At 44.4% G+C, this 16,244-nt stretch overlaps 1 protein-coding gene across 2 annotated transcripts in view; it reads right to left on the bottom strand.

The window, feature by feature from the left end:
• The window catches only part of ACAD10 (acyl-CoA dehydrogenase family member 10), a 42,875-nt gene that overhangs the window by 24,091 nt on the left and 2,540 nt on the right, over window positions 1-16,244 (bottom strand). For both annotated transcript variants that reach the window (XM_043557623.1, XM_043557622.1), the window contains exons 2-7: window positions 13,654-13,853; window positions 8,956-9,104; window positions 6,683-6,877; window positions 2,612-2,770; window positions 1,732-1,891; window positions 385-526 (exon numbers count right to left, since the gene is read on the bottom strand). In XM_043557623.1, coding sequence (XP_043413558.1) covers window positions 385-526; window positions 1,732-1,891; window positions 2,612-2,770; window positions 6,683-6,877; window positions 8,956-9,104; window positions 13,654-13,853 — 1,005 coding nt within the window. The remainder of the gene's footprint in view (window positions 1-384; window positions 527-1,731; window positions 1,892-2,611; window positions 2,771-6,682; window positions 6,878-8,955; window positions 9,105-13,653; window positions 13,854-16,244) is intronic.

Here is a 16,244-nt window from a genome sequence, read left to right as displayed (position 1 = left end):
CTCTCTCTGACCCTCCCCCATTCATGCTCTGTGTCTCTCTGTCTCAAAAATAAATAAATGTTAAAAAAAATTAAAAAAAAATTAAAAAAAAATAAAGGTCTTAGTCTTTAAGACTAAAAGGTGAGACTAATGAGTATTCCAATAATGCTTTTTCCACCAGAGGTTCCAAAAAGGTCTAGTTTCCTACAGGTTCAGGTACAGAAAAGAGAAAACAAACTTCTGAATAAAATTAGGTTACATGTTCTTATTTGAGATAATTTTGGAAATTCATACATGCATACATACACTAAATGTCTCAAGGCAGTCTGATGGAGACCTGACTTGTCAGCTCAGGGCTGAGCTGCGGAGGATGGAGGGGAGCACACCCCAGCTCTGAGAAGTTACCTGAACTCCCTCTCCACTGCCTGGGAGGATGGAAGGAGTGTCCCCGGGGGCATCTTCCGCAGAACCAGCCGGTGGTTAGCTAGCCTGATGTAGTAGGTTGGATTTGACTGCCCATGGTCAAACTGAAGGAGTTCCAATGGGCCTGCAAGTTTGAAAACAAAGATAACGACAGTAGTTCGGAAGGATAGAGCTGGGCATTCCTGCTCTCTAACAAGTACCGCATTTGGGATGCAGGACATTCTGATTAGGGATGCACCTCCGACTTGGGCACCAGAAGTGATAGAGCCCCAGGCCTACTGTGCCAGCCCAGGTCCACTACAGTGTGGCAAAGGCCACTCCATTTATACCACAGTCATCTTCACTTTGTGCAGGTGTCCAGTTTTGTCCTTCTTGCCAACTCCCGCTCCACGAAGAAAAGCTTTTCAGTTCTGTTTATCAACCACAAGCACGGTCATGGCAACCCACCATGCTAAAATGGAATGCTTTAAGCCTGAGGATGAAAAGCGCCCTTGTGCATCCCTCAGTCCACACTCGGCCAAACCACGCCTGAGACTGGCGTGACGGCTGGGAGGAGCTTCCGCGGAGGCCTGTAGCTTGAGCTGAAGTGCTTCCCTGAGATGCTCTCTCCCACCCCAAGGGGCTCAAATCCGTGGCTCCCGCTCAGGAACATCCTAATTAACCTTCAGCTTCATAACAAGACTGAACTCTGGACACAGATTCGTTTCACATGGTCAGAAGAGCAAGAAACTGGCATTTGCCTGAGTTAGCTGGAGCTGGCCTGCTCAGAAGGGGCCCCTCAGCTTTGCAGAGGCCCTAAGAACAATCCAATCTCTGGAAAACATAAGTGGAGCTCCATGCAAAAAGTCTTCAAGGATTAAATGGGTGAGGCAAAACTTTATCACCAGGTGGAAATATCTTCCAAGGCCCCCGAGGCACCTATTTTTCTGAGAGAGGAATATGAAGAATCAAAGAGGGGCCTTTGAAGAGATGGAGACAACTTGTCACACTGTAAATTTATGCAGCTTCTTAAGTCACCTCCACAAAACAGGCTGTCATCTCAAAACATTTAGACACACTCAAACACCCCTGGGCACGTACACAGTCTCCAGATCCCAGGCGATCCCTGCCACACCACGCTCTCGGGTGGAAGAGAGGGTGAGTGTACTTTTGGGGTTCATGCTTTTCCCCAAGCAAAACTGAAAGCTGCACTCAGATCCACTGAGCTCCATGGCTGTTTTCCTCACCACACAGCCTCTGTCTCCAGCATATTCCACTAGGGTTTGAAAGTGAGAACCAGACTGAAGGCCTAGCCTTGAAAGAGTTGGCAAAAAGCAGAAATTTAAATACCTGTGCTTTGGGTCCCCAGTAAGTCTTTGAGGTACTTCTCCAAGGAACCTCGTGGAATGTCCATTGTCTTTCTCATGGGGCAAGTGTTTGGAACAACCATTCTCAACGTAAAACCCAAACGGGTTTCTAATTCCTTTACTGCAGTTTCTGGGTCATCAACCTGGTTTCAAAGAGAAGACTGAACATGTACTACCAGTCAACCCTGACCTGGCCTCCTGTCTGTTCTCTAAAAGGGCAGTTTTTTAGAGGAAAATATCCAAGAAGTCACGTTTCTGAGCAAGGACTTTGGAGGCCAAGATATTCAGCTAATGAGGAAGCTGTATAAAGACTTTGCTCTTCCCATTTAATTCTTAACCACACTAAACTTTCTTATTGGCTGGGAAGAGTGCTAGTTAAGAGTCCACGATGCTCCTTCATGCCAGGAGGGCATGATACTGTGCTGCAGCATCAACCCTGTCCCTATGGCCCATCAGCTTCATAATGGAAACCCAAACACAGGAAGCTGGACAGAGACGTCCTCTCAGGTGGCTTCTTGTGCTTCACAGCCATGACCTGGGCGGTCCGTGTGGCTGGTAGCTGCCGGCTCCCTACCCAGAACGGTGTCACAGGGACAGCCTAGCTGCCATCCCAAATGTCTTAAGCCTGCCATTCACCTCCTTGCACAATTCTTTTCTCAAACTGCCTTCTTAGTGTTTGTCTTACTTCCTTTCAAAAATAGAGTGGCTTGTCATGTAAATATCCTAAAATTAATAAAAAAGAAGACCATAGCAACATGGTGGAAAACCACTAAACACAACTATGATTGTTAACAGGACAAGCTTAGAAATGCTTATGCTAGTGCCTAGAGCACAGCAGGGGTTCAAAAAATAGTGATCATTACCTTTATGGTGTGAATGCCAAGGCTGGCAGCCGCTTTTAGATTCGGTCCAAGATCATCAAGAAAGATGGACTCAGAAGGCGGCAGGCCAAGCCGCTCCAAGCACAGCTTGTATATCCTGGGGTCTGGCTTACAGACACCTTCTAGGCAGGACTCCACAACCTGAGCGAGGGACGGGGATGAGAGATGAGTGTCCGTAAAAGGTGGTCCTCCCACATGCATACTGGCATATTTTTTAAAAGAATAATAGGGGGGCGCCTGGGTGGCGCAGTCGGTTGAGCATCCGACTTCAGCCAGGTCACGATCTCGCAGTCCGTGAGTTCGAGCCCCGCGTCGGGCTCTGGGCTGATGGCTCAGAGCCTGGAGCCTGTTTCCGATTCTGTGTCTCCCTCTCTCTCTGCCCCTCCCCCGTTCATGCTCTGTCTCTCTCTGTCCCAAAAATAAATAAACGTTGAAAAAAAAAATTTTTTTTAAAATAAAAATAAAAAAAAATAAAAGAATAATAGGAAGACCGTTGAGGTTTGTTATAATAAGTAACTTCAGAGTGTTATGATATAAAATGATGTTGCTTTTTAAAGTTGGAGATATGGTAATACTGGGTTACTAGCTGGGGGCAAGCTCAGAAAACCAAAGTTCTGGTTCAGAAACAGCGACCTTGCACACACAGCGAAGCCACAATGGGCCTCAGTGTCATCATCGGTAAAGTGGGGATGCTAATAGCTATCTTACCTATCTTAGCGGTTGTTGAGAACATTAAATGAAAGTTGAGTGGTTCCAAAATGATGTTAGCATTTTGCTAATGTTAAATATTGTGGCTACACAGAAGAGCTGTAGATTTCTACTTCGCCATTTTTTCAGAAAGAAGGGAGGGGCACCTGGGTGGCTCAGTCAGTTGAGTGCCCGACTTTGGCTCAAGTCATGATCTCATGGTTGGTTCGTGGGTTTGAGCCCCACATCGGGCTCTCTGCTGTTGGTGCAGATCCTACTTTGGATCCTCTGTCTCCCTCTCTGCCCATCCCCAGCTCGTGCTCTCTCTCTCCCTCTCTCAAAAATAAACATTAAAAAAAATTTTTTTTTTAAAAAGAAGGCGGCACTGTTTACTAACTACAAAAGGCACATGACCTTAATGTCTGTATTTCAGAAATTAAAAAGCAAAACAGCCATCCTCAACTTATATAAATCCCATGGGAGAACAGACCCCAAAGAGACTGTTCATGGCAAAGTACTGTTCCTTTCATGCAAAGAGCTTCCTGTGTCCTGACAACCTCACTTCCACTGTGTATCTGGTCTGGAAATGCAGTGGGGGGCGGAAGGTGGGGGGTGGGTATGCTTCAGAGGGTCCAGATGAAACCCTGCAAAACCGGACCCAGTGCCAGGCAACCTCTGATCCATCAACCTGCAGGTCCTCTTACACTGTCCCCAGGGCTTAATCTCCTATAAAGTGGGCCTAAAACAGCCACAGAAGCTTATAACTGACACCCTCTGGTCTGCCCTGAGAATAGAACTCAATCCATGCTCACTCCAGGAAGGACTCAGGCTCTCCAAAACGAAGGACAAACCCCTCCCTCTACTCTACATTTGCATTATTCAGGGTTGGGTGAGAACTGCCCTTTCAGGAAAATAAATATCCTAAATAGACTGGACCACTCTATTTAATCTTCCCTGTCTCTTAAGGAGCCAAATGAACTAAAAAAGACAAGCTCCGTGTAAAGAAAACATCAGTAGTGGGTACCAGAGAAGCTGGGTGTTTCAGACACAGACCAGTGTCCACACTGCGGGAGAACAACACAGCTGTGCTGGCTGAGACAGAGGGGGTGGTGAGCCCAGTGAGCCAAGTTCTCACAAGCAGGCATCTCTCCTGAGGGACTATGTTGAGGGTCACTGTATTGGGGAAGTGAAAAAATTCTCCAGATTTAAGTTTGATAAGATCCCTGGCCTTCTCTTTCTGTTCTACTTTGCAAGTTGAAAAAGTCCTGGAGATGTAGTTCTTAACAATGTGAATATACTTAACGCTACTGAACTGAACACTTTAAACATGGTTATGATGGTAACTTTTATGTTATGTGGGTTTTTACAATAAAAAAATGTAAAAATATTTTTAATTGAAAAAAATTAGATGGAAAAACATTTTGAAGCCGAGACAGATTCCTATAATACTGGTTTAAGAGTTCAGCCTCTAATGTTGACAGAGATCACAGATTGCTTACACTATCTTTATTCTATCAAAACATCTATGTATGTGTGCGTGCGTGTGCTTTAGAGAACAAAAATCTAAACCCTTGCCCTTGATGAAATGTTTTTAAAACTCCAGGTCTTCTGCAGACCTAAAATACGAAAACCCATCAGAAAACTCCTGGAAAGCACATGCCAAAATGCCTGTGAAGTCTGAATAAACAAGTCCATTTTTTTTTTTTTTTAAAGAAACTCATAGGTCTTTTAAATTGTAGCTTCATTTGAAGGGCTGAACGTGAGCCTGGACAATTTAATTTGTCTAGATGAAGATATCATTCCTATAGCTGCACTGCACTCTGAAAATAACCAAAACGTACTGAATACTGACCATGTGCCAGGACCATGCAGAGAGCTTTGCATGCATAATTCTGTGGGATGCCCGCAGCGACCCTACAACAAAGAAATTGCTATTCCCGAATTACAGAGGAAGAAACTGAGGTTCAAGGAAGCAAAGCCACCGCCCGTGATCAACTGGCTAGCAAGCTGCAGAGACAGGATTGAATCTGGCTGAAGTCCCGGAGCACTCGGAGGGGAGGGGACTTGGAAGAGTGCTGTTTGTGTCCCACGGGGAAAACAACAATCAAAGCAGGTGGGGAGCTAGACAAAGTGTACAGAGGGGACAGGACTCTATCTCTGACAGGCTTTCTGTAAGAAGGAAGGAGGACGTGGGAGGTGAAAACAGCACTAGGCTGAGAGGTTCATTCCCAACATTTGCCCTCTGAATTTCCACCTGTCAATTTTACTAGATTTTATGTTCTAAAATAGCACTATCCAATAGAACTTTTCAGAATGATGGAAACGCTGTATATGCTGTCCAGTATAGTAGCCACTAGCCGCACGTGGTGAGTGAGCACCTGAAATGTAGCAGGTGCGTACTCTGTGGGGAAAGGACCGTGTCTGTCACATTTGCCACAGTATCCCTTCACGTGTAGTCAGTGGCCAGCGTGCAGTAACTGCTCAGTAAGAGTCTACTTTCTAACTGAAGTTTAAGCGAGTCAGCTACGAATAATTCGTATCTGTCCCAGGATGATAATCTATTTCTCTCTTGGGGAAATGGGGAATCGTTTATAGGAGTAACCTCCTGGCACAGAAGACCATCTTTCACTCAGTATGTTCTCAGGGCAGTTTGATGGTCTAGCACTGGGCGATCCAATATAGTAACCACCAGCCATATGTGATTATTTACATTTAAACTAATAAAAATGAAATAAAATTCAGTTGTTAGTGACACCAGCCACATTTCAAGGGCTTAATAGCCATATGTGACTAGAAACAACCATATTGGACATTTCCATTACTGCAGTAAGTTTTATTGGATAGCACTGGTCGCAGGATTAATGCCACAGAAATAAAGGGCAACATCACTGGTCTTTTTTTTTTCTTTTTAAAAAATATTTACTTAAGTTATCTCTACACCCAATCTGGGACTCAAACTCACGATCCTGGGATCAAGAGTTGTACACTCTGCTGACTGAGCCAGCTAGACACCCCAACATGGTTGGTCTTTGAAGAGATAAGGTCAAAGGTCCCTTTAGATGTGAGGGCTGACGGAAGTTTGTGAGTTATGTGACGAATAAGGTTCAAACCCAGAACGTGAAAGAGTCTCTAAAGCTGAGGTTTCAACCAGTTATCAAAGACCATAAATGCTGGACCTTGCTGAGAGCTCAGAGATGTTTTAGAAGTCCTCTTTTCATCCTGTTAGGTCTAAGTCTAATTTAGTCAAGTTAGACTGACTAAGGAAACCCATTCACTCAAGACCTGCTACGAGGCAGTGTTTAATGATGCATCCTAAAGCAAGGACAGAGACTCTGTTTCGATAGTTTTGGATTACTTCAAGCTTACCACATCAAACTGTTTCCGGTCCAGGGGCAAAAAGCTTTTCCCGTTGGGAAGATAAAAATTATTGCTCAAGACTGCAGTCCGAAGGCCTTTTGCCCGAATTTGAGTTATGGCCTCAGTCATCACTGGGAACTGCTTCGCCACTTGCTCACTGGTCAGCAGGGAGAAAAAGGAGCCCACAGGTACGGAGGTCTTTGACTAAAAATGGGGGAGGGGAAAGGAGAGGCAGCAATAATTAAGAGTAGGAGGAACAGCTTATGACCAACAGAGAAAAACACGGCTTCCTGTCTTCCTACTGCTACCTCGTTTGATTTGCTACCTAAAGGAATTGTCCCTCAGCCCCGGTGCAGAACTTCACATACAAGGTTGTAAAAAGTAACTTCAGGTGACAGTGGTGAGGGAATGGAGCTATTTATATCAATAGTCCAGTTAAATGAATTCTTTATTTCAGTCATGGATTGGCAATTTTACTTATTTATTTTTAAATGTTTACGTATTTGTTTTTGAGAGAGAGAGAGAGAGAGAGGGTGCGTGCACAAGTGGGGTGGGGGTGGGGGGCAGAGAGAGACACACACACAGAATTTGAAGTAGGCTCCCAGGCTCTGAACTGTCAGCACAGAGATCAGTGTGGGGCTCAAACCCACAAACTGTGAGATCATAACCTGAGCTGAGATCCAGAGTTAGATGCTTAACTGACTGAGCCACCCAGGCACCCCATGGATTGGCAATTTTAAAGAGCATCAGAATATCCAAGGACAACTTAAGCTAAAAGTATATTAAGCAGGTATCATTTCATTCTTTTTTAAAAATTTATTTATTTTGAGACAGAGAACACACACACGCAGAGAGAGAATCCCAAGTAGGCTCTGCACTGTCAGCACAGAGCTCAATGCAGGGCTCGAACTCATGAACTGTGAGATCATGATCTGAGCTGAAATAGAGTGAAACACTTAACCGACTGAGCCACCCAGACACCCCTATAATTTAATTCTTAATGATCCAGAAGACATGTAATGATTTCGTATTGTGAACTTCAGCTTCTGACCCATTTTTCATTTTTAAATTCAATCTACGTGGGTTTTGGAAACTGTTACCATATTTCAAACATTTGCAAAGGCAGGTCTGCTCTTTTATACAAACACACACATACACACTACGGAACAGCTTTCTTGAGATACAATTCACATACCACACAATTCACCCATAAACTGTACAATTCAAAATTTTTAATATATTCACAGTTGTGTAACCATCACCACAATCAATTTTAGAACATTTTCATCACCTTGAAAAGAAACTCCATAAATATCGGCAGTCATGTTCCATTCTACCCCCCCATTCCCAATACTCTCGGTCCTAGAAAATCACTAATCTAAGTTTCTATTTCTATTGATTTCCCTGTCCTAGACATTTCATATCAATGGAATCATACAATCTGTGGTCTTTTTGACTGACTTCTTTCTTTCACTTAGCACAAAGTTTTATATACCTATTTGAAATTGTGGTAAAATATACGTAACATAGGGGCAGTTGGGTGACTCAGTCAATTAAGCATCCAACATTGGCTTAGGTCATGATCTCAGGGTGCAGGAGTTCAAACCCTGTGTCAGGCTGTGTGCTGACAGCTCAGAGCCTGGAGCCTGCTTCGGATTCTGTGTCTCCCTCTCTCTCTGCCCCTCCCCTGCTCATGCTCTGTCTCTCTCTCTCTCTCTCTCTCTCAAACACAAAAAAATAATAAAATCTTTAAAAAAACATACATCACATACAATGTACTATTTCCACCACTTTAAGTGTGCAGTTGAGCAGCATTATGTACATTCATTTAAAGATTTTTTTTTAATGTTTGTTTTTGAAAAAGAGACACAGAGCATGAGTGGGGGAGGCACATACTTTTAGATATATGTAGTTAAAGTTCAGTACCTGGGGATGGAAGAAATGCATTAAGAACTTAAAAATGGTGGGGCACCTGGGTGGCTCAGTCGGTTAAGCGTCCCAACTCAGGTCATGATCTCATGGCTTGTAAATTCAAGCTCCACATCGAGCTCTCTGCTGTCAGCACACAGCCTGCTTTGGATCCTCAGGCCCCCTCCTTTTGTGCCCCTCCCTTGCTTGTTCTCTTTCTCTCTCTCCCAAATGAATAAATTTAAAAAGTTTTTTTAATTCAAATGGATTATTAGGTTTTCACTTATTTGCAGTTTAACCAACTTAATAGCTGAGTATTGCACCCAAACTCTAGGCAGAAAGAATATGTAAATTCAAGTATGTTTATCACTCACGATTTCAGAGCAAAGTCTCCCAAATTGCTGTAAGAAATCCTCTGTTGTTATCTCTCCCCTCATAAATTTCATCCAGGGCCCCTTTTCACCACCTGAGATAAAGGCCTGCAGTATAGTTCCAGGAGGGATATCGTTTTGTAGCTCCCATTCTATAGGAATTAAAATTTGCAATAAGTGAAATACATTCAGAGATGGCTGGGGTTTGGAAAGCTCAGGGGAATTACCACCAGTCCCTGTGACGCTGCTGTGGTCCCAGGGGGGGATTCTCACGGGAATTAGGAGAAACTGAGGAAACGCAAAATCTCAGCCTTAGACCCCAAGGCAACAGTGATATGGAGGGGACACTGCTGTTAAGCATCAGGTCCTTACCCTCTACTTGACATGACTCTGGACACCGCATTATGCATTTTCTTCCCTGCTCTCATCAGCTGCCTCATGTACCTCAGGTCACTCATACACTCCTGGCACGTAGTAAGAAAACACAAGCGTAATAAGCCACGTTCGGACAGCACACCAAAACAGGCCCTTCATTTTGTAAACTGGAGTCATCCTCTGTGGCACCAGAACTGCTACGCTGAAACATTCACTTGGGGGATGCGGTCTTTGCGGAATAAAGAAGAAATGTTCTTTTTATTTTTATTCTTGAGGGGTGGAAGGAGAGTGTGAGCAAGGGGCAGAGACAGAGAGAGAATCCCAGGCAGGCTCCACACTGTCAGCACAGAGCCCGACACAGGGCTCGAACTCATGAACAGTAAGATCATGACCTGAGCCAAAATCAAGAGTTGGATGCTCAACCAACTGAGCCACCCAGGCGCCCCTAAAGATGATTTCTATCCATAAGAAGTTCAGGCAGTGGATGGATGGATCAGCATTTGTGTGTACGGGGAGTCTTTGGACAGAGGCTGCTTTTTCTTGTACCAGGTTGTGTGTTTTCTTTCTAAAATATAGCTGCTATGGGGCAAATATATATGTAGCAATCATAAGTATTTCTAAGACATAATATACTTTACACATTTATTTTGTTTTGATAAAGTAGGGCCTGTGCATTGAAAATATTTGACAATATAGAAAGTATAAAAAAGAAAGTTAAATGACAAGCAATCTCCCTTAGAAATAATCAATGTTACTAATTTGATACATGTTCTTTGAGAATAGCAAGACTTAAAGCTCAATCCAAATAATCCTACTTATTTAATTTGAGAACTAAAATGTGTAACATTTTTTATGGTCTCAGAATTGGCAAGCATGTAAGGAAACTGGCACTCTTGTAGACTGTTGATGGGAGTGGAAAGAAGAACAACCTCTATGGAGAGCAAAATTTTAAATATACGTTTGATGTAGTAATTCCACTTCTAGGAATTTCTCCCACATATATATTTATAAAAGTCAGCAAAGATTATGAACAAGGCTGTTTGTGCAGAATTGCTCATGATGAAAAGAGCCAGGAATTTAAACACATGTTAGTAAATCGCTTGTTACATCAACTTTGATACATCCATAGAATGGAATACCACACAGGTGTATAAACTAGACCAAGGATATGCAAAATACGGCCTGGGAACCAAATCTGTCTCCTATCTGCTTTTGTATTCATGCACTACTGTCTATCACTGTTTTCTTGCTCCAGCAGGAGAATTGAGCAATTGTGACAGATTGTGTGGCTTGCAAAGCCTACTTAACCCTTTATAGAAAAAGCTTGCTACCTAAAACACACCTTGATAAAGGATGAACTGACCTGGGAACATGCTAGACAGGGACACTCTACCCAGGGAGGAGGTCAGAGAGGCTTTCACAGAAAAGAAGTCGTTTTTTTGTAGTTGTTTGTTTGTTTGTTTTTTAAGTTTATTTATTTTTAAGAGAGGGGGAGAGAGAGAGCGCGCACATGAGCATGCACAGGGTACGGGCAGAGAGAGGGAGACAGAGAAAATCCCAAGCAGACTCTGCACTGTTAGTGCAGAGCCCAATGCAGGGCTTGAACCCACAAACTATGAGATCATGACCCAAACCAAAGTTGGACACTTAACCAACTGAGTCACCCAGGTGCCCCAAGAAGTCTTAAAATCAATATTAATAACCACCACAAGATTTCTTGAGTGTGCAAAATACTCCAGGCACTGTGCCAAGTAATATACTGTTTAGGTCACCATCAAAAGTACAAGTAGGATTTGAACAGGCAGAGGAGGCAGGGAAGGGTGGCTGCCAGCAGAGGGGAGAGAACTTGCAAAGACACAGGAGTGTAAAGGTGTTCGGCAAATTTAAAGAACATCAAGCAGTCCACAGAGGCTGAAATGTGGGAAATGCTATGGTACATGGACACGAGGGCTAATTTGCAAGAGGCCTTGGATACCAAGCGAAAGCTTCTGGGCTTAACCTAAGGGACAAAGCACAGGCACTCGAGGATTTGAAGCAAGGGAGGGAAGGGATGGGATCTGCATCTCAGAAACGTAACTCTGGGGGCTGCATGGAAGGTGGTACAAAACCCAGAGGGCCAGAGGCAGAGAGAAGAGTTAGGAGGTTCATGTGATGGTGCAGGTAGGAGACGGTAGGGTCCTGAACCTGGGCCAAAGCAGAGGGAGTGAAGCGAATAGGTTCTCAAGATATTCTGGAGAAAGCTGAGAAGACTCCTGTCCAGTGATCTTTGTTTTCTGTAAAAGAAGAGATTCAGCTGTCTTCCAAGTATGAAGGCTTGGGTGGGGGGAGTAGGAGACTGCTGGGAGGTTGGAGCAGCCCTGTGGCAAATGCCAGAGGAATATGAGCAGAGGAATAGGGAGGCTGAGGGACCAGCTGCAGCAGGAGCTAAAAAATTGCTCACCAAGTCAGTTTGCTTAGCTGGGTAACGTGAAAAGGAAAACCTCACTAAAATGAAGTCAGGACGCCAGAAGGGGGAGCTCGCACGCCCTTCCAACTCCGTCAATGACAGACACCAACAGAAGAATCTCCAACAGGAAAGGATGGTGAATTACTGGCCCCAACAGGAAAAAAGACGTATGCTGAACTGACTACCCCACCAGCTCGGCTAATGAGAAACCATCATCACCATGAACTCCTGCCTTTCTCCCATGGACTTTTGTTCAAAACAAGCCCTCCCAACTTCCTCCTCCTCCTCCATAAAATGTTCCTCTCCTTTGTTTGTTGGACTAGCCTATGGTTTTGACCAAAGCTAGCTTGTCCCAAATTGCAATTCTCCGCTATTCAAACCCATTTTTGCTGGTTAAATAACTGTTTCATGTTTAACGTCAATAGTAATTTTTTTTTACCCAGGGACATATAAAACCTGTACTTGGGTTGGTTTAGCATGGAGAATCGCCCAACCAGCTACCATAGAGGTCAGCTCTTTGGCCCTTTTTTATTCCTGCTGGCTGGAATGAGAATGTGATGGCAGGAGGTAGTGCAGCCAAGATAGATCAGGAGGTGAAACTGAAAATGAAGAGTATTTGCAGCAGAGCAATACAATAGACACAACCTGAGTGCCTGATATCACCGAGCAACATACTAGCCCCCTACCACACACCTGAGCTTTCATGTGCCAAAGAAAGAAACTTTGATCTTGTTTTGGTCACTGTTCTGTTAGGTTTCCTAACACTTGAGGCCAAAATTAATCCAATGCGGGGCGCCTGGGTGGCTCAGTCGGTTAAGCGTCCGACTTCGGCTTAGGTCATGATCTCATGGTTCGTGGGTTCCAGCCCCGTGTCGGGCTCTGTGCTGCTGACAGCTCGGAGCCTAAAGCCTGCTTCTGATTGTGTGTCTCCTTCTCTCTCTCTGCCCCTCCCCAGCTTGCGCTCTGTCTCTCTGTCTCTCAAAAATAAATAAATGTAAAAAAAAAAATTAATCCAATGCAAGTCAGTTGAACTGAGTAAGGAAAAAAGTAAACCAGGAGGGGCTGATAAAGGATCAGAGACTAGAGGTTTGATCTTGAAGGACATAAAGCAGGTTTCTCAGGCAAGCAGCACAGTTCTCAGAGAAAGGTAGTTAAGGGGCGCCTGGGTGGCGCAGTCGGTTAAGCGTCCGACTTCAGCCAGGTCACGATCTCGCGGTCCGGGAGTTCGAGCCCCGCGTCAGGCTCTGGGCTGATGGCTCAGAGCCTGGAGCCTGTTTCCGATTCTGTGTCTCCCTCTCTCTCTGCCCCTCCCCCGTTCATGCTCTGTCTCTCTCTGTCCCAAAAATAAATAAACGTTGAAAAAAAGAAAGGTAGTTAAATTCTACCAATACCAATAACAACAATAACAATGGCAGCTCATCATGAATTGGGAATTTAAGTTGAGATAAGCACTCACTGTGCTACGCAAGTGTCTTCTGTAATCATTTCATTCAACTCTCCCCAAATCCCAAAGAGGTAAGTACCATAATTAGCCTTAATTTAAATTTTATTTATTTATTTTGAGAGACAGAGCCCAATGCCAGGCTCAATGTCACGAACCATCAGATCATGACCTGAGCCGAAACCAAGAGTCAAGACACTCAATCTACTGAACCACCCAGGCACCCCTATTAGCCTTAATTTGATAACAAAATGAAAATAAAGACTCAGAGAAGTTGAATAATTTACTCAAAATACTCAGCCACAAAGTGGTGCTTGGAATTTGATTTAAGAGCCAGAGTATCTCCCCCTGCCCAAATCTTCCTGTCTCCCCTTACCTCACTTCATCCCCCTCCACCCCCAGCCTAGTCTCCAAAAGTAAAACAGAATAAAGAGCTCACCTGCAGCCACTCTCCCTGGAGAAGGAATGAGAACTCCATACATATCAAAAATCACCGCTCTGTAGGGGCCGCCTCCAGAATGTGTCCAGTGCCTGGCTCCCTGGTGCTTGCCCTGGATGTGCTTCAGGAAGGCTGCCCTCCGAGGCTGCTGGAGTTGTGACAACTGGAAGAGCCATCTTATGTACATGTTGAGGCCAAGACTGCAGGAGAAGACACAGGGCACAGCTCGCCTTCGTTGCCCCCAATCCAGTCCACCATCTTAGAGCTCAGGTGTGCCAACTTGGCATCTCCACTGATCTCCAGCAAACACTTCAAACCACAACCAGAACTGAACCCTCCCTGGCTCCTCCTTTTTCTCAGTTCCTTAGCTCAGTAAAGGGCTCCACCATTCAGCTACCTGCTCAAGCTGGAAAACTGGGATTCACCCCTGACTTCTCCCAGTCCCCCACCTGGGGAGAAACTAGATGCTCTGTGCTGCCAACTCTTCCTCCTGAAAGCTGCTGTCTACCTCTCTCCACTTACTACCCACCGATGAACTTGCCCACAGATCATTGCAACAGCTTAACCGGTTCCCCTGCCTCTTCTCAAACTCCCTCTTCATTCTTCACTCTTCAAACAGAGTAAGAGCGCTCTTTCAAAACTGTAAATGTGGCCACCTCCTAATGCCACTTAAAATCTTCAATGGTAGTGGAGCACCTGGGTGGCTCAGTCAGTTGCGCATCTGACTTTGGCTCGGGTCTCGATCTTGCACTCTGTGAGTTCAAGCCCCACATGGGGCTCTGTGCTGACAGCTCAGAGCCTGGAGCCTGCTTTGAATTCTGTGTCTCCCTCTCTCTTCCTCCCCCGCTCACACTCTGTCTCTCTCTCAAAAATAAAGATTAAAAAATTTTTTTTAATAAAATAAAAATTTCAATGGCAGGATGCCTGGGTGGCTCAGTCGATTAAGCGTCCGACTCTTGATTTCAGCTCAGGTCATGATCTCACAACCATGAGATCGACCCCTGCATTGGGCTCTGCACTGACCGTGGAGCCTGCTCGGGATTTTCTCTCCTCTCTCTCTCTCTCTCTCAAAATAAATAAACATTAAAAAAATAAATACATAAAATAACATTTTCAGTGGCTCCCCCACTGCCCTCAAGACAAACTCTTTAACCTTCCTCAAGAGGCCCTCTAGATCTGCCCCTGACTTTGGGTAGCAACTCTCTTTTAACCTTAATCCAGATGATGTGGACATGCAAATCTACATGCCGCTTCCTCAGACCCATGATGTTCTCCTCCAGCTACCACACCTTGGCCTATGCTGCTTCCTTGCCCTGGGCTGCTCCTTTCCACCTGTTACCTGGCTAATTCCAAATTGTCCTTTAGGCTCTAGTTGACCTCTCACTTCCTTCATGAAACCTCTTCTGGCTACCAGAAAAGACACATGAGAAGTCAGTAAAAGGATACCCAGTACTGACCGCCTCCTAGCACTTACGGTGCCTCCATCACTCCAGCAGCCCTCCAACACTTCGCTGCAACAGGCTCCTAACTGTTCTCCATTTGCCTCTTTTTTAAATGTTTTATTTATTTTTGAGAGAGTGCAAGCGGGGGAGAAGCAGAGAGAGAGAGAGGGACAGAGGATTTGAAGCAGGCTCTGTGCTGACAGCAGCAAGCCCAATGTGGGGCTTGAACTCACGAACCACAAGATAATGACGTGAGGTTAAGTCAGATGCTCAACGGACTGAACCACCCAGGAGCCCCCATTTGCTTCTTTTCTAAACGTACTGTCAAAAAGTTCGGGGGGGGGGAATCATATACATATAACACATACATATGTATATAGACTTACACATATATAGGTATAGAGATAATCCAAATATGGCAAAATGTTATTAGTCTATTTAGGTGAAAGGCAGATGATGAAAAGCATATGAGAGGTCACTCTTAATATAGCATCTAGACACAGTGTAAAATTCTTTCAACTTTTCTGTATGTCTGAAATAAAAAGCTAGGGTAAAAAAATAATTAAAGCAGGGGCGCCTGGGTGGCTCAGTTGGTTAAGCATCCGACTTCGGCTCAGGTCGTGATCTCACGGTTCGTGGGTTCGAGCCCCGCATCGGGCTCTGTGCTGACAGCTCAGAGCCTGGAGCCTGCTTCAGATTCTGTGTCTCCCTCTCTCTCTGCCCCTCCCCCACTTGCACTCTGTCTCTCTGTCTCAAAAATAAACAAACATTAAAAAAAATTTTTTAAATAATTAAAGCAAATTCTATTTGCTGTCAGTTTCTCATGAAAATCTTTACACTTTTTGTGTGTATGCTTTTTCTATAGTTTAAAAGCTTATTAAAAATCAGGTTTGAACAAAACGTTGGTAAAACAGTCTGTAAATTTACGGGAGCCACTTCAGTGCCTCCATAAGGATTCAACAAGCTATGTAAGACTCTAAAGAGAGGATTCTTAAGCAGTAAATCTTCAAGATGATACAATGTGTTTTTCCTGTAACTGGACATTTGCTGAACTGGGGGTGGGGGGTGGAATTTTGAAATGAAAAACTTAAAGATTGATTTGCATTTTCAGTTTTACTTATGTTCCTATGCCAAGGCCAAAGTTTATGA

This window comes from Prionailurus bengalensis, chromosome D3 (assembly GCF_016509475.1).
Source record: "Prionailurus bengalensis isolate Pbe53 chromosome D3, Fcat_Pben_1.1_paternal_pri, whole genome shotgun sequence".
NCBI classification, from domain to species: Eukaryota; Metazoa; Chordata; class Mammalia; order Carnivora; family Felidae; genus Prionailurus; species Prionailurus bengalensis.
This window is presented reverse-complemented; position numbering and strand designations above follow the sequence as displayed.